The 22,857-nt window shown below is 44.4% G+C and overlaps 1 protein-coding gene across 1 annotated transcript; it reads left to right on the top strand.

The window, feature by feature from the left end:
• The first annotated feature begins 9,522 nt into the window (after positions 1-9,522).
• Positions 9,523-22,849, top strand: WEE2 (WEE2 oocyte meiosis inhibiting kinase). The gene is given in 13 exon segments (XM_069967174.1): positions 9,523-10,178; positions 10,180-10,364; positions 16,373-16,704; positions 17,361-17,554; positions 17,944-18,001; positions 18,543-18,715; positions 19,404-19,525; positions 19,807-19,953; positions 20,217-20,312; positions 20,402-20,487; positions 21,242-21,412; positions 21,824-21,966; positions 22,485-22,849. Coding segments are annotated over 13 exon segments (2,514 nt in total). The 3' UTR covers positions 22,636-22,849.
• Positions 22,850-22,857: the final 8 nt, after the last annotated feature.

Below are 22,857 nucleotides of genomic sequence, written 5' to 3'. Positions count from 1 at the left end.
ATATATATATATATATATATTTCTTTGTGGATCAGAAAAAAGGGGGAAGGTCATAGTTAACTAAGTGAGAATGGCATAAAATGATTACTCATCCATATTTTTTTTACAGATTTGCAAACGTTTCAACGGTAAAATTTACGGATCCGTAAAAACTAGGGATGCTACCATAGATTTCTATGTGACAAACTGTACCACAATTATGGTCCATACTAGAGCTTGTCAGTAATTTTTGCAGACTGCGGATCTGTAAATATACGGACAGTGTGAAGAACCCAATAGAAATCAATGGGTCCTAGGGGCTAATGCACACGTCCGCAGAGTTCTGTCCATGTGCGTGTGAATTAGCTCTAAATGTGTCTGTAACTGCAAATCCGCAATCACGGAGAAAAATACATAGCTTAAGTCCTGTGTTTCTTGTAATTTCAGGGTTGTGAAATGTCCTTCTTCTAAAAAAAATTTTTTTTCTCATTGATTGTATCTCACCTCCTACATGTATCTAACCCATAGTTAAACTTTCATCATAAAATTTCTATAGTCGCTAAAGACCAAATAAATTTCAATGAATAAATTGACTATATATTTAAAGCTATCATTCTCTGGTTCCTTTATTTATTTTAACTAGAACTCTCTATACACATGTAATGTTTCGTACCACAACGCTCTCGAGCTGTGTGACTAATAGAGATGAGCGAACTTCAAGTAAATGCGGCCGAACCCGAACGTTTATTGCTTTGATCTGTTAAGCTCCGTTCACACTACGGAATCGGTGGCGAGATTCAGTTCGGTGCTGAATCCTGCCTTCTATCTGTTTGAATGGGAGGGCTTGCGCACATCCGCTCTCCGCTCAAAAAATAGACATGTCACTTCTTTGAGTGGAGAGGCGCGGAGGAGCCTTCCCATTCAAACAGATAGAAGGCAGGATTCGGCGCCGAACTGAATCTCGCCACCGATTCCGTAGTGTGAACAGAGCCTAAGTCTGCAGCCTGCAAAAGTCCAGCATGACAGTCTTAGGTCTCTTAGGGCTGTGTCCTTTTTTTACAGGCAGCATTAATGAATGGCCGAACCCAATGGATCAGCCATTCATTAACACTGCATGAAAAATATGGATTTTCCTGTAACTTAACTCTTCTCTGGCGAATGAAGACCCCTATACATTTTAGACTATTGCCACAGTGGCTTCAGACATCAGTCTAGCGTGTGGGGGGCTGTTCTAAAAGACCAACAACAGATGGTGGGAGATTTATGAAAGGGTGTAAATATACAAATGGTGTAAACTGGCCACAGCAGCCAATCACAGCTCAGCTTTCAGCACTGGTAAAATGAAAGAGGAGCTATGATTGGTTGCTGTGGGCAGTCTACACCAGGTGTATATTTACACCCTTTCATAAATCTCCCCCATGATGGTGGTGATAGGGGTCAGAGACGGTGGTAACATTTAAGAGTCCATTTACACAGAAAGATTATCTGACAGATTATCTGCCAAAGATTTGAAGCCAAAGCCAGAAACAGACTATAAACAGAGATCATGTCATAAAGGAAAGCCTGAGATTTTTCCTCTTTTCAAATGCATTCTTGGCTTTGGCTTCAAATCTTTGGCAGATAATCTTTCTGTGTAAATGGACCCTAAACGTGTACTTAGGTAAAAAGAATAAACATGGTGTAGAAGCATGTAGCATCCATATTTTTTCTGTATCTCGTGGTTGTACTTCATGGTTGACCAGATGTTTGGTACTACAAGTCCCATAAACAATTGCTTTCCCTCAGTTCTTCATCACAGACATCCCACCTTGCCTACTCCTGCATCCCACCTTGCCTACTCCTGCAAGTTCCCTGCCCAAAAGATCTAATTTCCCTGCAGTTCAGTGAGGTAGCAGCACCTGTTCATGATTCAGTATTAGGGTATGTGCACACTACAGAAAATCAGCAGAGAACTTCCCGCAGATTCCGCTACGCGCCCCAGCTTGAAGTTCCACCTCATCCAAAAAGTTCCATTCCATGCCCGGGCAGATTCCGTCGTCTGACATGTCAATTCTTCGGCGGAATCTGCCTGCGAATATAATGGAGCCTATGGGACGGGCTGAACTTTAAAGCGCAGTGTGCAGCAGAATCTGCTTGCAGTTTCCGCCTCTTTCCCATTGTGTGCACATACGCTAAGGCTGTGTTCAAAGCAGGCATTTCATTGTAATGAAATTGTAGTGTGTGGGAACACAGCCTAAAGGCAAAAATACACGGGTTGATATTTACGAGCAAGCGAGCGCTGTCTTATCAGATCACCGCTCATTGCTCCTCATTCCTCGCTCACTGTCTGGGCTATTACATGCACCTTAAGTGAATGGGGGGATGTGTAAGGGGCTACACGGACGATCTTTAGTTTGTCCGGGTGGCTCATAGGAGAGAGCGGAGGTCTTATTTATTAAAACCAGAAAAACATTTCCTCTATTTATCCGTAATAAAGCACTGGCTGGAAGAGTCCATTGTGTGGGGGGAGATCTCTGCTGTTCTCTTTCTGGATGCTGCAGCAGGCTGTGTGTGTGCGCTATGGCTGCAGCAGGCTGTGTGTGTGTGTGTGTACTATGGCTGCAGCAGGTTGTGTGTGTGCGCTATGGCTGCAGCAGGTTGTGTGTGCTATGGCTGCAACAGGTTGTGTGTGAGTGCTATGGCTGCAGCAGGCTGTGTGTGTGTGTGTGTGTGCACGCTATGGCTGCAACAGGCTGTGTGTGTGCTATGGCTGCAGCAGGGTGTGTGTGTGTGTGTGCTATGGCTGCAGCAGGCTGTGTACATGTGCCATGGCTGCAGCAGGCTGTGTTTGTGTGTGTGTGTGTGTGTGTGTGCGCGCGCGCGCGCGCTGTGGTTGCAGCAGGCTGTGTGTGTGCTATGGCTGCAGCAGGCTGTGTGTGTGTGTGTGTGCGTGGGCTATGGCTGCAGCAGGCTGTGTTTGTACGTGTGCTATGGCTGCAGCAGGTTGTGTGTGTGTGTGTGTGCTATGGCTGCAGCAGGCTGTGTTTGTACGTGTGCTATGGCTGCAGCAGGTTGTGTGCGTGCTATGGCTGCAGCAGGGTGTGTGTGTGCCCGCTATGGCTGCAGCAGGTTGTGTGCGTGCTATGGCTGCAGCAGGCTGTGTGTGTGTGTGCGCGCTATGGCTGCAGCAGGTTGTGTGCGTGCTATGGCTGCAGCAGGCTGTGTGTGTGTGCGCTATGGCTGCAGCAGGTTGTGTGTGTGTGGACGTCGTTCGGTCGTTTGCAGTAGATACAAACGCAATAGCAAAGAAAAAACAATCGCAAATACGATCAGAAGTAACGATTATCGTTCCATGGAAATGAGTGAACGATTTAAGGTCTTTTGCAATAGTGGTCGTTTGAGATCATTTATCGTTAACGATTATGTGAACGATAATCGTCCCGTGGAATAGGGCCCTAACAGTGGGATCCGCTACACGTCTATTACAGTTTGTCCTGTCGCCAAAAGATCATGTATCTATGGATAAGACCACGCCAGGTGAGTTCTGTGTACAAGGGAACCATCCCCAGCATCTTATAGCTGCAGTGTACATCCCTAAGGCTGTGTCTACAAATGGTGTTTTTTATTGTGTTTTTTTATGCGGTTTGCTACTCTTTTCCGTCTTACATGCAATTGCACAATTTTTGCACCAATTGTCCAATTTGCCAGAAAAATTATGGGGGAAAAAACATGACAAAAACACCATGTGCGAACACAGCTTTACGGCCCAATTACACCAAATGCTAATCATCCGTATTTAGCTGATTATCGGCCATAGGATGGAGCCTATGGGACGGACGGAGAGTAAAGCGGGAGCACACAGGGATGAGTGGCGGGATCCACGGCAAGTTATCCGTGAGATTTCCTTATTGTGCACATACCCTCAGACTGTGTCCATACACATTAAGGGGGCCTTCACACCTACCGACTCGCAGCATAAATTTTGCTGCGAGTCTTGCAGGTCCTGGCTGTCCCCTGTCACTACATACACGCAGCGGTCTGAACGACCGCTGCGTGTATGCAATTCTGCCAGTCCATTAACCCCTTCTGCTGCCGCCAGGCTCCCGCTCCGTACATATTACCTCTCCTTGCAGCACGGGGTCCCGGTGTACTGCTCTCCCGCCGGCCAATCGGTGGCTGCGGCTGGGCAACACACTGATTGGCTAGGCGGGAGAGCAGTAAGCCGGGACCCTGTGCAGCGAGGACAGGTAATGTATACAGAGCGGGTGCCGGGCGGCAGCAGAAGGGGTTAAGGGGCCGGCAGAATTACATACACGCAGCAGTCGTTCAGACCGCTGCGTGAATGTAGTGACAGTGAACTGCAAGGACCTGCCAGACTCGCAGCGAGAATTACGCTGCGAGTCGGTAAGTGTGAAGGCACCCTAAAGTTTCATTGCAGTACTGCATCATTTCATTGCTGTATTGCATTATTTTTATGAAGATGCTACAGTAACAGGACAGTAATGCAATGAAACTCTAACGTGTTTGAACACAGCCTAATAGTATGTTACATATTCAGGATTTTATTGCAATTAATTAATTAATTCGTAAGAATAATCGTTATTTCGATCGTTTTTAAGAACGCTTAAGCCCATCTTTCACATAGGGTGAATCTTTGAAAGACTTAACACAAAGCGATCTGCGAATTTTTAGTGAACGACCAACGACGATTTGAAAACATGTTGCATGATCAAAATGAACGATTTCTCGCTCGTTGCTTGATCGTTTGCTGTGTTTACACGGAACGATTATCGTTCATATACGATCATTATGGCGAAAATTCAAACGTTAATTGTTCCGTGTAAACGCAGCATTACCCTTCCTCCTCAAGCAAACCAGGTGTGGAGGTGTGCTACATACTTTTCTTACTATAAGGGTACCTCCACATGTACCGGGATCGCAGTGGATTTCAGAGTTTGCAGCGAAATCCGCTGAGAATCCATGTAGTGTGAAGTTCAATGGGGTTACATACCCGCAACGGAATTTTCCTTCCGTTGTGAGTATGTAACCCGGCCCCTTTAACCCCATGCAGCTTGCGGCCCGGTCCGCTGTGGGTATGTAACCCCATTGAACGTCACACTACATGGCTTTGCAGCAGATTTCGATAGGCACTGAATTAGAGCGAAATAAGTATGGAATTCGAGCAGAATAGGCAAAGAAAAGGTGTTGAATTCAAGCAAAATAACCATGGAATTCGAGCAGAAAAGGCACGGAACAGGCACTAAATTTGAGTGAAATAAGCGTGGCATTCAAGCAGAATAGGCGCAGAGTTCCTGCGGAAAGCGAAAATTCAAAGCCCCAATGACTTCTATGGGATTTCTCTCAAATCTGAGATATCAATTCTTTAGGTGGATTCCGCTACAGAAAGTCATTAGAAGTCATTGGGACAGCTGTCCTTTATTGCAATAAAAAATCTTTGTGGCAACATACCTTAGGCCATATGCACACGTCCGCGGAGATTCTGTCCGTACATGGAAGATGTTCTGTACACTGGACCTCTAAGCTCCCAGCATCATGATTAATTATGATGTTGGGAGCTACTAAACTGTTTAAATGTTTGCGCTACTGTACTGACACAGAGAATGATGATGCATGAAGCTCCGAGTTTCAGTCTGTAGCAGCTCACTTATGAACTGTATCTACAGAACGTGTGCATCTGGCCTCAATCAGTTGTGCAATTGCTGTATTGCTTATGTGGCAAAAAGATTCTGATTAATCAATATATTTTTGTTTTAGTCTTAAAATGTGAGATCATAATCATAACTAAGCTACCTACAGTAAGGCCTCATTCACACGTCCGCAAAAAGTGTCTGCATTTGCGGATCCGCAATTTTTGGCAAAGATAGAACACAAGGTTATGTGGCATACAAGTTTCGTTGCTGACATAATAACAACTGTGCAGCAGTTGGGTTGGATTTCTGCTGAAGCAGCATTACCGCGGCCCCACATTCACTATGAGGGTACAAACACACACAGCAGATACGCAGCAGATTTGATACTGTGTTCAGTTATTTAGATCTAGTCTGCTGCGTATCTGCTGCGTATCGCAGCAGTAAATACGCAGCGTATATGCCGTGTGTGTTTGTACCCTTAGGGTGCCTTCACACCTACCGGATCCGCAGTGGATCTCACGCTGCGGAATTGCAGCGAGAACCGCTGCGGATCCAGTATCATTAGCCCCAATGATAGCACATACTCGCAGCGGGATTGAAATCCCGCTGTGAGTATGAGCTTTAACCCCCTGCCGCCCGCATCCCCGCCTCTGGCCCCATCAGCCCCGACGCCCACATCTCTATCCCCGCCGGCCCCGATCCCAGCATCCCAGCAGCCCGCCGGCCCGATCCCCGCCGGCCCCGCTGATCGGCTGAGCGGGTCCAGAGCCGGGAGCCTCACTGCAGCCGCGCCGAGGAGCAGGTAATGTATGCTTTCGCCTGCTGGGATCGGGGCCGGCGGGCTGCAGGGATGGAGATGTGGGCACCGGGGCTGATGGGGGCAGAGGCGGGGATGCGGGGGGCAGGGGGTTAAAGCTCATACAGCGGGATGTCAATCCTGCTGCGAGTATGTGCTATCATTGGGGTTAAGGATACTGGATCTGCAGCGGTTTTCGCTGCAAATCCGCAGCGTGAGATCCACTGCGGATCCGGTAGGTGTGAAGGCACCCTTAGGCTATGTTCACACGGCCTTCTTTTCCATTCTTATTATCTTAGGATATATATGGGAAACATCACTGATCTCAGGGAGACCAGAAAAAGATAACACTGTCGGCTGCTAGTTAAAGCGCTCAATACAGTGAAATCCTAGGTGCATTGCTCCCTGGGAAATACAAATATGCAAAAAAGAGCCCGTGGTGCCACATTTGAGAATCTCCAAACACAGGACTAGCCAGATATCCCTCTGGGAAGGGCCCAGCTAAAGGGTGGTTCCTGTAAATTCAGTTATTGTAGATTTACCAACCACCTCTGCTGGAAGTTTGTTCCGAGCATCTACTACTCTTTCAGTAAAGTCATATTTTCTCATGTTGTTTCTGATCTTTCCCCCAACTAACCTCTTACTGTGTCCTCTTGTTCTTGAGTTCAGTTTTTTTTCTAAAAAAAAAAAAACACACACACACACACACACACAAAATGACAGTGATCAGCATCACCACAATATTGTTTCTTATTGTATATGTATGTTCATACACATATGAAAAAGAGTGGGGCACATGAAAGTCATCTATAGATCCTCAGATGTATGTTGCAGACATAATGAAAAATTATTTTCTCGCTTCACGTATAAAATCCATGCGATTTTTATTATATGGTGGTGATACACAGTAGCATTTCAAAATGCAATATACAGAAAGAAATATTCCTATGGTCTGAAAGCTGCCATCAGTAAAGATAAGGTGTTGCACACCAGGACTCCAAAACTAATTTCTGAGTTAGCGGCCAGTTACACACACAGATTTATCTGACAGAATATTGAAGCCAAAGCCATCAATGGGTTTGAAAAGAGAAATTTTTCCTTTATGAGTGTATACACTCTGGCAGAGATTCCATAGAAAACAATGCAATGAAAAAAATGAAAAAATATTTTGTGTGAACCCGGCCTAAACCTGTAAAAGTGCCAGTTCCTTGTGGGAGGCCTTTGTCAATTGGGGCAGAGGGGCTAAGACACAGCAAGAGAAAGATTTCCATACTGAGAGACTTGCTCCAGTACGCAGTGCTGTCTTCTGAGGAAATCTTGTCCATGCCTGGGATCCCTCTCCACTATTCTCAGGGCAGTAGCCACAGCTAGGCACTGACTCCCAGTAGGACAAATAGCTGGAAGCTGACGCATCCTACTGACAAAGCACAGCTCTTCTAGGAGGTCTCGGAAAGTCTCCTACGCCCAAGGCCTGGGGCTCGTACTACCCAACTTGGCACTCGCTGAACTAGTTGGGCAGAAGGCAGTCAGATAGCACATCTAAACGTGAGTACAAGTATTCTTCTCTTCTCTACTTCTAGTAAGCCTCATCCCGGCAGCGTACACTACTACTTGGACAAGGCCCTCAAAACAGTCCCCATACTCATTCCTCAAGCTACCTCAACATCTAGTCTCCTCTTCCTCTGTCACTTGCACCGGCTCTTAAGGTTATTACCTGCATTGTATTGTATTGCATTGAAGTTACTAGTGAAGAAGTTTCTCTGGCTGTCATTGGACTCTACTCTATTTTTGTATGTCACTGCACCTGCACCTACACCTTACACTTGGGTTACTTGGGCACTTTGTGTTGGAACCCCCTGACATCCCCTGACACATGGGCACTGCGCTTGGGGAAGGGTTAACCCAACACCCACCTAGCTGCAACACTACCTAGTAGCTGCCTCGGCCCATGGCATCTGCTTACTGCAGCTGCCTCTGGTACTTCCGAACCTGTACCTATGCCAATTACTGGCTGCGGCACTGTCCCATTTTAGCCAGTGATTGCCTGAGTGACCTGTCACTTCAGAGACGGGATCAGAAATCCCAGAGGGGGCTGCAGTCAGTGGGGAACACAGGAACCAGGGAAGCCTGGACAGGTAAGTACTTCTCTATTATTTTAATACCAAAGCAAGAGCTATATGGACATCGCTAATTATATATATATATATATATATATATATATATATACAGCCCTTGCTGTATGATAATCGAGCCATGTATGGGCTCTGTAAGTGAGCGCTGATTTAGCAGACCGGCGCTCACTTACAATGTTGTGTCAGACCGTGTAATACGACCCTGAGTATATCAAATATGCGCCAAAATGTAGAAATATGCATGGTGTGTGGAATACCAGGGGCAGGATATCTGGTGGACTATGGACACCACAGTGCCTAAAGATGTGACCATGAGATACGGGTGGGGGGAGTGTGGCTCTCCTTAGCTATCATGCTAGGCGGGGAAATAGTCCAGGACAAGCATTCACCATCTATGTCATCTGTGTTTTATGGACGAAACACGGAACGTATGAAGGCAGCCTAAGACTTTAATTTTCTCATACAATAAAATAACGGAAGCTAAATGAAAAGAGAGCTCCTCCATTTCACTGCAACATGAATTTTAATATCAAAGGCAATATATTGTATCAATTTATAGTTTGTTTGTTTTTTCTTATCTAGGAACCTACATCTACTTAGAAAAGTAGTTGAACATGTTAAATACATCTTTAGATCCTCAGGTGTATGTTGCAAACACAATGACAAAGGATTTTCTTGCTCCACAAATCAAATTCATATCATTTTATCATATATGGTGGTGAAACACAAAGAAGCATTTCCAAATGCAATACTCTGACAGAAATATTTTTATGGTGTGAAAGCAGATATTAGTAAAGATAAGGCGCAGCACATCTATACTCCAATGAAATCTTAAGCATGAGATTATTTCTGAGTTTATAAACCTGCTTGAACTCCTACTAGTGAAGGATCAACCCTTTCCTGTGTATAAATAGTTACATTTGTCCTTTGAATTCTGGGTGACAGAGAATTGTAGTTATGTTCCTCTCTTCCTCCTCCGTCAGCCATGGCTTCTGCTGCTCTGAGAGACGAGCTGGACTGTTCCATCTGTCTGGTCACTTATACAGATCCTGTAATGCTGAGATGTGGCCACAACTTCTGCCGGCTCTGTATTGGTCGTGTGCTGGATACACAGGACGGGGCTGGAGTTTATTCCTGTCCTGAATGCAGAGAAGAGTATCAGGAGCGGCCTGCACTGATGAGGTGTGTAGCTCTATGTAAACTAATGGAGAATATACTGCTGATTCCTCCAACACCGACAGAAACCGGGATCTGCTGCACTTACTGTGTGGACTCTGCTGTACCTGCTGTGAGATCCTGTCTGCACTGTGAGGCTTCTCTGTGTGATAAACACCTGAGATATCAGAGCAAGTCACCAGAACACGTCTTATCTGAGCCCAGCACTTCCCTGGAGAAGAGGAAATGTTCTGTCCATAAGAAGATGCTGGAATATTACTGCACTGAGGACGCCATCTGCATCTGTGTGTCCTGCAGTTTGGCCGGAGAACATCGGGGACACCGGGTGGAGATGCTGGATGAGGCCTCTGAGAAGAAGAAGAAGAAACTGAGAAATGTTCTCCAGAAACTGATGACAAAGAGAAAGGAGACTGAGAAAAGAGTACGGAGTGTGGAGGAGCGCAGGAGAAAAGCTCAGGAAAAAGCAGGACGACCTGGAGAAGAGGGTCCTGAGCGAGATCTCCAGGCAGGATAAGGAGGAGTCACTGCCACTGTCTGCTCTCATCCAGCAGCTGGAAATAAAGAAGGACGAGCTGTCCAGGAAGATGAGACACATTGAGGAGCTGTGTAACATAGCGGATCCACTGACTGTCTTACAGGAACCAGACACAGGTGACTTGTGTGATCCTGAGGAGGAGGGAGGTCATGAGAACACAGGGGGACATAATAGACAGCCCCATGATGTAGATGATCTGGATATGGCTGTGATCTCAGACACATTCCGCTCATTATGTGACATAATAGATATATGGATCTATGGAGAGGTTCCTGCAGACATATTACTGGATGTAAACACATCTGGTGATTATCTCCTTATATCAAACGACCTGAAAACTGCAACTGAGACATGGGAGAAGCAGAATCGTCCAGAAACAGCAGAGAGATTTCAGTATTATACTCAGGTGATGAGCAGCAGGAGATTCTCCTCAGGGCGACATTACTGGGATGTGGAGATCAGTAGATCAGGGGAATGGATGGTGTCGATGTGTTATCCCAGTATAGACAGGAGGGGAGGTCGGTCATATATTGGAAGTAATAAATCTTGGGGTTTATGTGGGAGGAAATTTGATACTCTGTATGGGGTGATATATGATGCCACATATACACAGTTACCTGACAATATCTCCAGTAATAGAGTCAGGATCTGTCTGGATTATGAGGCCGGGCAGCTGTCCTTTTATTAGCTGTGTGACCCCATCAGACACTTACACACCTTCACCGCCACCTTCACCGAGCCCCTCCATGCCATGTTATGGTTAAATGAAGGTTCTTTGTCAATAAAAACAGAAAATCAGTGTCAGTGAGATGTCATGTGAAAGATCAGCTGTCAATCATCTAGTAGGTCCACCCACCCGACTCTTAAGACCAGAATGAGCAAACATTTTCATGAATAAGTTTCAAGTTACCTTTGAACTTTGCTTACAATTCTATATACCAATCTCCTATTCTATAACATGGTGCCCGCAGATTAGACAGCATTTACAACATAGTGGGCTCTGTTTCAAATATGCCATATAATCTTTACATCATGTTGTAAAACTCTTCTACTGCCGGGAGTTGTAGTTGACGCTACATTCATACAACACATAGGCCACACAACAACTCTTAGCATACTTTGCTGTATACCTTTATAGCTTCATATTTGTGTAAAGTTTATGATATAATCCAGGTCTTAGTCCTTTGTTTCTTGTAATACTGTATTAGGGTTTTTGCAATGCTAAGTTTCTTTTTTTTTAGAAAATGTTTAGTCTCATTAATTATCTACGTGTCACTGGCCTATATTTTCTCACTTTCATTTTACAATGTCTATAGTTTGTAAAAGACCATAAATTTCTATTTAAAGCTTTCATTCTCTGCTCCCTTATTTTTAAACTGGAACCCTACACACATATAATGTCTCATACCCCCAACACTCCAAAGCCATGTGGTCACAGGCCCTATTACGCAGAGCGATTATCTGCTGAATCAGATATCTCCCCGTGTAACAGAGACAGCGATTAGACAATGAGAGAGCAAATGCTAGATTATCGGCTGATCGTTGTCTTTTAACATGTCTGAAAATCAATGTCCGCCGGCCATGCATATCTGTGTGTAATAGAAAATGCATGGCCAACAGCTAAATAAAGCAAGGGCTGCATGATTCTCAAGCCATGTAATAGGCTTGAGAACCGTGTAATAGGCTTGGTAGCAGACTGACGTTCCCTTACCTTGTGAACTGAGCCATCTAATACGGCCTTAACAGTTACAGGTAATGATGCCAAGTTACGTCCAGATAGGTGGCAGACTACACTGTGGGGCAGATTTACCAACCTCTGTGCATCTTGAGTTTGGCTTGCAATTTGCCAAACTGTGGATGCATATTCATTTATGTGTTTTAATTTAAAAGTTTGTCAAACAATAGACACAAAATTCTCTACAGTACCTGGGGGGACACCAGTGTTCCATGCTACTAATGGCACTTTTGCATAACCTGGAAAAAAAACCAAGTATATCATAAGAAATTGGTATAAGTAAATAAAGGTCTCCAAAATCCAGGGTTGGCAGCCAGTGGGGGAAACTTAATAAAGAGGCTATACCAACCCATTCCCCTGCAGCGCAGTGTCACAGGTCACGGACCCCATACGTACTACTGCAACTCTTGCAATACCATGTCCCGGCCTAAAAATGCCCGCTCAGCCAGTCAATGACTGGGTTGGGACACCGCTGCAGTCACTGATTCTCTGAACAGGTATTTCCTGCTGGGACATGACAATGTAAAAAGTAGGAGGAAACTGGATACCGCTAGCGGTCAGTGAGCTGGTGACGCTTTACTGCAAGGCACAGGGACAGGTAAGTATGGATTTTTCATAATGTTCTCCCACCCCCTGCCTAACCTGAATTTTTAGATTTGGCTGGAGTACCCCTTTAAGGCACCATTCACACATTCCATATATATATGGTACATGCATGGACTCTATATACATAACCTGTGAATGCAGCCTAAAGCTAGGTTCACACTATGTAAAAACAACGGCCATATTTTACATTGTTTTAAAATACGACCGTTGTTTTTACATAACCTAACAAAGTATATCACAAGGGTTTCATCTAGAAATTTGCGAGGTGTGTGGGAGACCAGGGACAGGGTATCTGGTGCACCATGGAAGCCACAGAGCCTAATAATAATTTCTTGTATCAGAAATGGTGAAATTGCTAGCTGCGACCCCAAGACACAGCTGGGGGGAGTGTGATTCTGCTTGGCTCTCAAATCCTCATTACTGTCTATGGAGTGAACAAGTCAGATCTTCTGGCCGGTGAGCGGGGTGCAAAGTGGTGAACTTCCCCAGCTGTATATTGGGATCACAGTTGGTCTCAGGAGTGAGAGTTATTTCTCTTGTCTGGAAATCTACCTCCCAGCAAAAGTACTCATGGACTTGTTTTTAAAACTCTTGGACCGTCAAACAGGTCCACCAAATAGAAATACACATCACAATTCACACAGCAAATTGCATCACATATTTTTTGTTAGACATGCATCCAAGGATACTGGAATACCCTGAGATTATTTCTTCTAAAAGTGACCGCCACCAATTGGCTCCATTAAATGAGCTAATCTGTGTCCATAACCTCAGGTAGAAAATGTGACAGAAATCCAAGGCTACCCTCAAAATTTCTGTTGCATATTGTGTGGTATTTTTTCTCTTTGGAAAAATACTCAGTGTGAATCTACCCGAACAGGGCAGGCTGGGTTCACACTACGTTATTGCAAAAAACGGGTGCATTAGTTTTGATCCATTTTTCCACTAAATTCCATTATAAAAAGACGGATCAAAACGGATCTGTTTTTTTTACGTACACAAAACATACTCAACCTAATTTTTGTGTCCGTTGTGTAATGGAAGTAAATGGAAAAACGGATCAAAACGGCATTTTTCAGTGCATTTGCAGATTTTGCTCCATATAGGGCGGTAAAAATGCCTTAGAAAAACATCTACATAAATATTGGCATTTTTGCCCCAGTTCTTTATTATAAATCTTGGAATGACATGAAAAAGAATAAAATGACATGCTAAAGACTGAAGAATGCAGGGGATAAAATGCCAGAGATAAAAATGTCTATAGTAATATACACTAAAAAAAAGAAAATGCAGGAAAACAGCAAAAAAACAGGAAAACTGCTGGCAGTATTTAGTTGGTTTTTTTAGTGTTTTTTTTTAGACCCCAAAAATACTGTGCAAAAGCTGTGTCTGATGGAATCCTAAAGGGGTTGTCTAGCTCCACAAAACTCAATCCCTGCTGATTCCATATATATATATATACATGTTTGTTTTTTGCTTTATACAATAGAATAGTTGAGGAACTGTAACAGACAACCGTAGGTCTATGTTCACACACAGTATTTTTGCTCAGTATTTTGCAACCAAAACCTGGAGTAGATTGAAAACAGCCGCTATTTCAAGACACTCACTACAGCGGCCATTGTTCGTATATTGTGTAAACATAGCCTTTATGGTGAAATAATATGCACATTGAACAGAGCCCAAAAAACAATGTGTGGACCTTGCCTAAAGGTGATGCAAGAAACTATATAGCCCTATCTAGTAATAATTTGCACTGTGAAAACTAAAGATGAGTAAATCGCTTATCTAAACTAAGCAAAGCGCTTAGCCAGGGTTCACACTACATTTTTGCAATGTTTTTTGCCAAAAAACAGATGAAAAAAACGGATGCATTTTTCCATTGACTTCCATTATAAAAAAAAAAACGGATCAGTTTCTTTTTATAATGGAAGTCAATGGAAAAACGTATCAAAACGGATGCACACAAATGCATCAGTTTTTTGCAAAAAACGGATGAAAAAAAATGGATTGCAAAAACAAGGTGTGAACCCTGCCTTAGGGTGCGTGCACACTACGGAACTGCCGCGTATAACCAAAAGAATTGACATGTCAATTCTTTCGACGGAACGCGGAATCCGCCCGTGCACAGAATAGTGTCTATGGCAGGGGCGGAAAAGCGCGGCGTGCGGGGACGAGTGACGGAATACGTCGCGGGTTACACGCGTCAATTCCGTAGTGTGCACGCACCCTCAGTTTGATCAGTGCTCCACTCATCAAGCCCGCCAGGATGCTGGGAAAAGGTGGATCCAATTCTTCCAGTTTCCCAGGATTGGATCCAGCCTTTCCCGGCACCCGGGGTGGAGCGGCAGGGAGCAGAGCAGCACTGAAAGCCGGCGAGCTTGATGAGACAAGTGCTGATCAAACGAAGCGCTTCACTTTGTTTAGGCTAGGTTCACACTGCGTTTTCAGCATCTGTTTAACGGATCCGTTTTTTTTAACGTCCAGAAAAATAGGGTCAGCAACGTTTTTTTGTCCCTTTTGGTCCGTCAAAAAAAACGGATCCGTTTTTTTTTATAATGGAAGTCAATGGAAAAACGGATGCACACAAATGAATCCGTTTTTTGCAATCCGTTTTTTATGCGTTTTTTTCAAAAAACAGATGCGTTAAACGGATGCTGAAAACGCAGTGTGAACCTAGCCTTAGATGAGCGAAACGCTCATCTCTAGTGATATCCCCTAGAATTGTGCAAAGCCGTACCTTTATGTGCCGCTGCAGACATGAGTGGCAATTTTATCCATAAAAGTGAACCAAGAAGACATATCTGGGTTTTGAAGCAGAAAATAAATTGCAACACGTGATACCAGAATAGGACACCATACGAAAACATATGTAACTTCATTGGTGTAGGTCTGTTCATATACATAAATATTGGGTGCAGATCCCCAACCCAAGACATAGATTTTCTACTATTTCCATTTCAGCAAGGAGGAGGTTAACAGGGAGGGGCGCTCAGGCACGAGTAGTCACTGACAGGTGTTTGGAGGATGGCTGCAGCACATTATATAACAAGGGCTCAGGAGGACTTGTGTCTTTTTTATTTTTTGCCCAGCGGAGGATGGGAGTAGCTGGTAAGCAGAGGCTAGGAGTGGGATTTGAGGTGTATGGACTGCGGAGTTACATATGATATGGAGTAAGCCATTCTCAATACAGGTTACATATTCTTCTGGACTTTTGTGGTCTATTTTGTGGCAATAGAAATCAATAGGTAGAATATGGATCAGCAATTACACACTGTATTATACTCCTATATGAAAGGAGTCCTCCATAGGTTTAAACTAGCTAATCGTGGGAATCTGACCACTGGGAACTTCACTGATCGTGCCAATGGAGGCTATAAGACCCTTGAACAAATGGATGGACACATTCTTGGCTGCTGCTCCATTTAAATTCTATAGAACTTCTAAACCACAAAGTATAACACTGCTACTTGGGATCCCAATGCTCATGATCTTTCAGACCCTCTCTGATCAGCTTGTTTAGGGGATAAAATTTAATCTTGGGAAAGCCCCTTTGTTAGCATTGTAGCAACTGTAGATAGTTTCCTGCAGAGGCCTTCATTTGTAGAAATAAGGCCTCTGCCTTATAAGTGAGGTAGAAATCACTGGGCTGCGCCCCTCTCTAGAGACCTCACAGAGGTTGTATGGGCTGCCTGCATGGTATGTATACCCTTCCTCGTATAGTATTTCTGACTATTGTGTGTTCTGTCTTTTTATTTTTTTTAACATGGCCGTCACCCGCAGGTCTGATGATGCACACGATGTCGCATGATTCTGGAGTTGTGCAGAAGCTGGATTTCTCTAGTGGTGAAGAGGATGACTCACTAAGCAATGGGAAAGATTCTCCACGTTCAGAAAAAGCAGATGACAACCTGATGTGGAGGAGCCATAAAAGCCACTTCCCGGTCACTCCCCAGAGGAACGAGAGGGGGCTATCTCCGTCCCAGGATGCCAGCCCTGACAGTGACTGCTCTCCTCCAGCCAAGCTGTGCGCTGAGGGGGAATGTCCCGGGACCCCCCTGCATTACAGCACATGGAAGAAGCTGAAACTTTGTGATACGCCATACACCCCAAAGGTATAGAAAACCCCTTTTATAAGGAGGAACCTTTCAATTTTTAGAGGGGTTTCCAGTCTCTATAAACTTACATTGTACATTCTAATACTGTTGTAATGCAATTTCAAGATCTCTGCTTGCTTTCAGTGAATAGTTACACTTTTAATTGTTACAGTTCTTTCCAGTATAGTTCAGCCCCCATGAGCTAAACTGCTAGAAAGATGTCAATGGTACATGTAATCTTTTGCTCTGAACCTTTTAAAATGGGTTTTAGCTGTTCTGCAACTATTAAAGGGGTTGCCCACTTTATAGTAAAATAGGTAAGTACAAATTTATTAGTAAGTGTACTCAATGTATACACTGACAGCAGCTGCCTGTGTACCTCAGAGCTAAAATCATGGAGGAGCATGTGACCATGCCCTGTGTCCTCCATAGACATATACAGGCTCAGTGGTGGACACAGGGGGGCGGGGCATGGTCACATGCTTCTCCATGTCAGCCATTTTATGGACAAAACACAGAGCAGGGCAGCCCAGCCTGGATGAGGGGAGTCTGATTTTAGCTCTGAGGTACACAGGGAGCTGCTGTCAGTAAGTGAAGTGAGTACAGTTACTAATACTGTACACTGAACTATTTTACTATAAAGTGGCCAACACCTTTAAACTTTCTCCCTGCAGAGTTTGCTGTACAAGAACCTCCCATCACCAGGTGCACGGGTGCCCTGTAGGGGTCAGCGTCTTCTAAGGTTTGCGGCTGGAACAGGTGCTGAACTAGAAGACCCTGCACTGGTCAACATTAATCCTTTTACCCCTGAAACGTATCGACAAATGCAGCTCACCTCAAATGGGAAGAGGAAGGCCGAACACTGCAGGTGATTAAATATGTGGTTACGGTTGGTTTATGCTTTTTTGAGCATTCTAAAATAAGAATGTGGTCCTACTCGGTGTCCTGGTAGAAAGGTTCAGCTTGGATTGGGTATAGCGGTTTACCCATAATCCCAATAACTTGCTCCTCCTCTTCACCGTCAGGGCAATCGTCAATTTTTGGACCACTGCGCCTTTTTAGGCTCCTTGGATGGGAATAATGGGGCTCTTTGGGTCCTGTAGGTCTCGTCCTGATTTAAATTTAGTGGGCAACCACAGTGTTGGTCATAGAGAATACATTCAATATATAAGCTGCCCTGCAGCAGTAAACTAATATATCTTAAATAATATCTTAATATATCTTAAACAATAACTTTTGTGTTTTTCCCTTTTTAAGCACTGATCCACCGTTAAAATACAGGGAGAGGGAAACTTCTTCAGGACTCCCTTCTAAGGTGTGTATACCTTTAGGGCAAAGCTTGTATTAAAATTCAGCCACTCAACCTCCACAACCGTAAGGACTGGTCGGAGATGGACAATTCATAAATTGTGGTTAATGCAATCCTTCATATGAATAGTAGTCTGGCTTGGTCCATTAATTGGGTGCTCAAAGGCTTACTTTGCCTACCATGATGCCTACTAGTCCAGGATTGATACCATGGTTAATGAAAATGTATGTTCTCTAGTTGCCAATCCCATAGCAAGCTGATTCCCCAAGTGTTTCTATTGAGATTCCTTAACACTGGTGGAAAATCTTGATATTAGGTGTTCAATTTCCCCACAGTGCCCCCACAGGGGGATCCATGCATTGCACAGCGCCTAGTCAAATTAGTGTGCTGCATTGTAATATGGGAAAAGGAAGGTCCTCAAGAGCAAGAGATGCTGTTTGTAACCACTAACAAGAGTAGAGGATTTAGTGAGAATTTTCTAATACTGTCACCTACACATGGCTTCTACAAACTTGTATAGCTGTTTCCCAAACGTTTACTCCCTTAGAGGTTTGTGCTACGTGAAACAAACATGGTGTCCCGATATAAGACAGAATTCCTGGAAATTGAGAGAATCGGGGCAGGGGAGTTTGGAGCAGTTTACAAGTGTGTAAAGAGGCTGGACGGCTGCATCTACGCCATAAAGCGATCGAAGAAACCGCTAGCTGGATCCACGGATGAGTAAGTCACACTTATGTTGTATGGCTGTCTTAGTGGAATTGCCTTTTAATAAGGGCAAACTACATAAAATACACAATTCTCCTATAAAATAACAAAGTAATACCATAACATTCCCCTGCCACTCCCACGGCCATGGTCTCGACATATGACCCATTACAAGGAATCACTGGATGTAGCGGTAATGTGTCAACATCACTGTAGTTGTTGCCTCGGCCATAGGAAGACAAGGGTAGCATGGATGAATGGGAAAACTGGTGTGCAGTATTGGATGTTTTATTATAGAAAGCCTTCCTTGGAACTAGGCATGAGAGAATTTACAGTAAAAACGATGCACTTCATTAGGATTGGCCGTCCGCTTGTCAAGCTGCTGGCTTTGAAGTCTGTGCCGCTCCAGGTGTTGGGAAAAGCTGGATCCAGTCCTGGAAAACTTCTCCCAGTTTCCCACCACTCTATCCAGCTTTTCTCTGCACCCAGGGAGGAGTGGCATGGAGCGGCACAGACTTCAAAGCCAGCAGCCAATCCTAATGAAGTACTTTGCTTTGTTCTTATTGTAAATTTACTCTTTCCTACATGGAACCAATGCTTCGGGGTATGGAGGTACTAAATAAAGTACTGAAATGGTTTGCTTTGGAAAAATCCTTGTCTGTTTTATTAAATCTTAGAATTAAAGTAGATTTCTGGTTTGCAGGCAGCTGGCGTTAAGAGAAGTCTATGCCCATGCTGTGCTGGGCCATCACCCACACGTTGTGCGATATTACTCTGCCTGGGCAGAAGATGACCATATGATCATACAGAACGAATACTGTAATGGTAAGGCCAGGGAGATGCCATGCTATGGGGGATTTGTTGTGTTGTCTGGTCTTGTGACACCAGCAATTTGTGACTGCTGGTTAGCTGGTATAAAAGGCAATTCAACATCACCCACCTTGCGTGAACAATAAAGTTCCTAGGTGTCTGGTGTTGTATTCCTGTATAACCCCAGCTTGCTTGCCTTACAAATTCTTCCAACACTACCTGATAAATTTCCCCTGAAATATTAGTGTGTTTTATCTGTGCACGGCACGTAATACTCTATACGGTGTCTGCACCAGGTGGCAGCCTGCAAGACCTGATCACAGAGAATGCAAAGAGCGAGCAACTGGTGATGGAGCAAGAGCTGAAGGAGATTCTTCTGCAAGTGTCCATGGGGCTGAAATATATACACAGCTCCGGCCTGGTGCACATGGATATAAAGCCAAGTGGGTACTGGTTTACATTGCTTGTGATTGTACTAGTATAGTTGCTTGGAAGTTGAAAGACTTGGTTGCTTTCCTCTAAAGTATGCCTTGTATTGCAACTTGGCTCCATTGACATGAGGGGCTGAGCTGTTATACCTTGATTGACCTGTGAACTGCGTAGCGCTGGAAAAAAGCAGCCAAGTCTCAGAAAAAATTATATATATGGCAAGATGTCAAGAACCATCCAGTCTACATGTAACATTTGCCTGCTCTCCTTATTTCAGGTAATATCTTCATCTGTCGGAAGCTGACTGAAGTGGGACAGGAGGACAGTGATGGAGAGGATGAGATTTCCTCCGCCAATGTCTTGTATAAGATTGGTGTGTACAATGTATTATGACTATACGTAGTGCCCTCATAGGTAGAGGAATTTACTGTAGCTTTTATGTATTTGTCATCTTGGTTTCAGGTGATCTTGGTCACGTCTCTTCTATTACAAACCCACAAGTGGAGGAAGGAGACAGCAGGTTCCTAGCCAATGAGATCCTACAGGAGGCAAGTAAAAAAATCTGGGGTTTGCTGATCATTCATAAAGGTCTCTTATGCGGCCATATTGGAGTTTAACTTTTTATAAAACAGAATTAAAGACGTATTCTTTGACTTGGGCTAGGCCATCAATAATGTGATCAGTTGGGGTTAAACACATGGCACCCCTGCCAATCTGCTGCACACCAGAGCTGTAACTGTCAATATACCCCAAACAAGGCCATAAATAGATGGCTACACCTCATGTAGTTGCAATGCTGGGCTTATGCAGCCCTCATTCAGTTCAGTAGTCACTCTCCTGTGCTGGACTACCTGGCACACTAATGTTGACACTCTTCTTGCCCTACACCACCAGAGATACAGATCTGGGCCACCAAGAATATGGATGTTGACCCTTTGCCTATGCATTTACCAGGGTAACTAGTAAAATCTCCTATAATGCTGATGATCCCCTGATGTTTTCCTGCTTTAGACCAGGGATATGAACTTCCCCTTTCTGATCTACAGGAATATAGAGGTTGACCAAACCTCTTTCCGATTCTGGTCCATCAGGCATAATGACATTGCTGGAACACAATTAGTGCCCTGAACCACAAGGCATAATTGACCCTACTTGTGTAGCCTATACCACCTTTTTTACTATCATTCTGAATGGAAACCCAACTCGGGAAGCTTTATCTGCAGTCCTATTTGTCAGGATATGGTGTAGCTGGTTTATATATGTCGGACTTGTTATACATGCAGCATTTGTGATTTCTTACAGGATTACAGCCAGCTTCCGAAGGCTGACCTCTTTGCTCTTGGCCTGACTATCACTGTGGCAGCTGGCGCAAGCTCTCTACCATGCAATGACGACAGCTGGCACTACATCAGAAAGGGCAACCTGCCAGAGATTCCTCAGTCACTTTCTCCTGGTTTTCTTGACCTGCTTAAGGTACACAACTTTAGGTTATACAAAATAGATGAAGGTCTCCTTCCTGTAATCTACAGTACAAGCGAAGCGCTTTGTTAGCTCACCAGTCGAATTACCAACCGGCTGCCTTTGAACTCCGTTCCTCTTCTCCACCAAGGGCACAAACTTTTGTACCTTGATGACTTTAAACCAGCCCTTAAGAGTGTAGAGGCCATAGTGAAACCCCCTGCCACATCAGACTCCAGTCTTATAAATGGAACGTGATGGTTGGGGGGGGGGGGGGGGTGATTTACAGATCTTGCTTTGAGACTCAAAGCTTTGTGTTATTTTGAGCACAGTATTTGTAAAATATATGGACTTAAAGTATATGCTCAAAAACCTAGATTTGGCCCTATATCTACATTCTTCTCACCCTTACCTTCTGCCATCTAGACTTTGATCCATCCAGAACCCTCAGCCCGACCCTCGGCAGCAACCCTGGTGAAGCACCCAGTCCTGAGACGATCTCTTGGAAAGGCGGCCCAGCTCCAGAAACAGCTAAACGTAGAAAAATTTAAGACTGCCATGCTGGAGAGGTGGGTGGACTCACTTAATATCTACTCATGTTCAATGAAGGTTTTTCTTAGTAGTCAGTTCATGGACCATTAGGCTCTTGTGTATCTACTTTGGGTGCGAAGATAGGACTCTGAGGTTGGTGAAATCACTTATGTCCTCTCCTGGGTTAATTTTGCTGGTATTTGCCTTCACCAATGTGAACTATGTCCTGTTACATATTTGTAGCAGGTCCCAGTAGCAGTGAGCCTACCTTATTGGCCCCACCATCACCTATAGAGTCCAGACCTGTCAGACCTCCCTGATGTGTATGCTATGGCAGGTCTGTCCCCTTGCCATAGAAGAGAAGGGAGAATTATCAAGGAACAGCGATGGGTGGCAGGGATATCCTGTCCTATGTGGGGAAAGCATGGTAATGAGTTGTCCTCCATGAAACATGCCTGATGCCACAGGTTGCAGCAGAGCTGATCTGTCACTTGGCATCCAATTTCTCCAGCCATTGTTATACTCCTTAGACATAATTTTCTCTCCATTTCCACAGGGAACTTAAAGCTGCAAAACAGGCCCAAAATTCTGGAAAGGACGAGTGCACGGACCTTCCCTCCAAGTCAGACTTGTTCTGCAAAAGCAGGAAGAGACTGGTGGGTGGCAGGAATGCCCGATCATTAAGCTTCACCTGTGGCGGCTATTAGGTGCTCGAGAACCAGAAGTCCCAGCATAACTCCAGGACATGTTGACAAGTCACCCACAGCAAAGAATAAAACTATCACAAAGTCTATCCTCTGTATTCTGGCCCAGGCCCGATTTACTATGCATCCTTATCATTGTCTGTAAATAACTCTTCCTCCGTCGCTTGCACCGTTCTCTATAGATGTGGCTTGAAAGGTTTTTAAAATATTTCACAACTGTACCTG

This window comes from Dendropsophus ebraccatus, chromosome 1, assembly GCF_027789765.1.
Source record: "Dendropsophus ebraccatus isolate aDenEbr1 chromosome 1, aDenEbr1.pat, whole genome shotgun sequence".
Taxonomy (NCBI): Eukaryota; Metazoa; Chordata; class Amphibia; order Anura; family Hylidae; genus Dendropsophus; species Dendropsophus ebraccatus.
The sequence above is the reverse complement of the archived record's forward strand: the minus strand, read 5'-3'. Positions and strand labels throughout refer to the sequence as shown.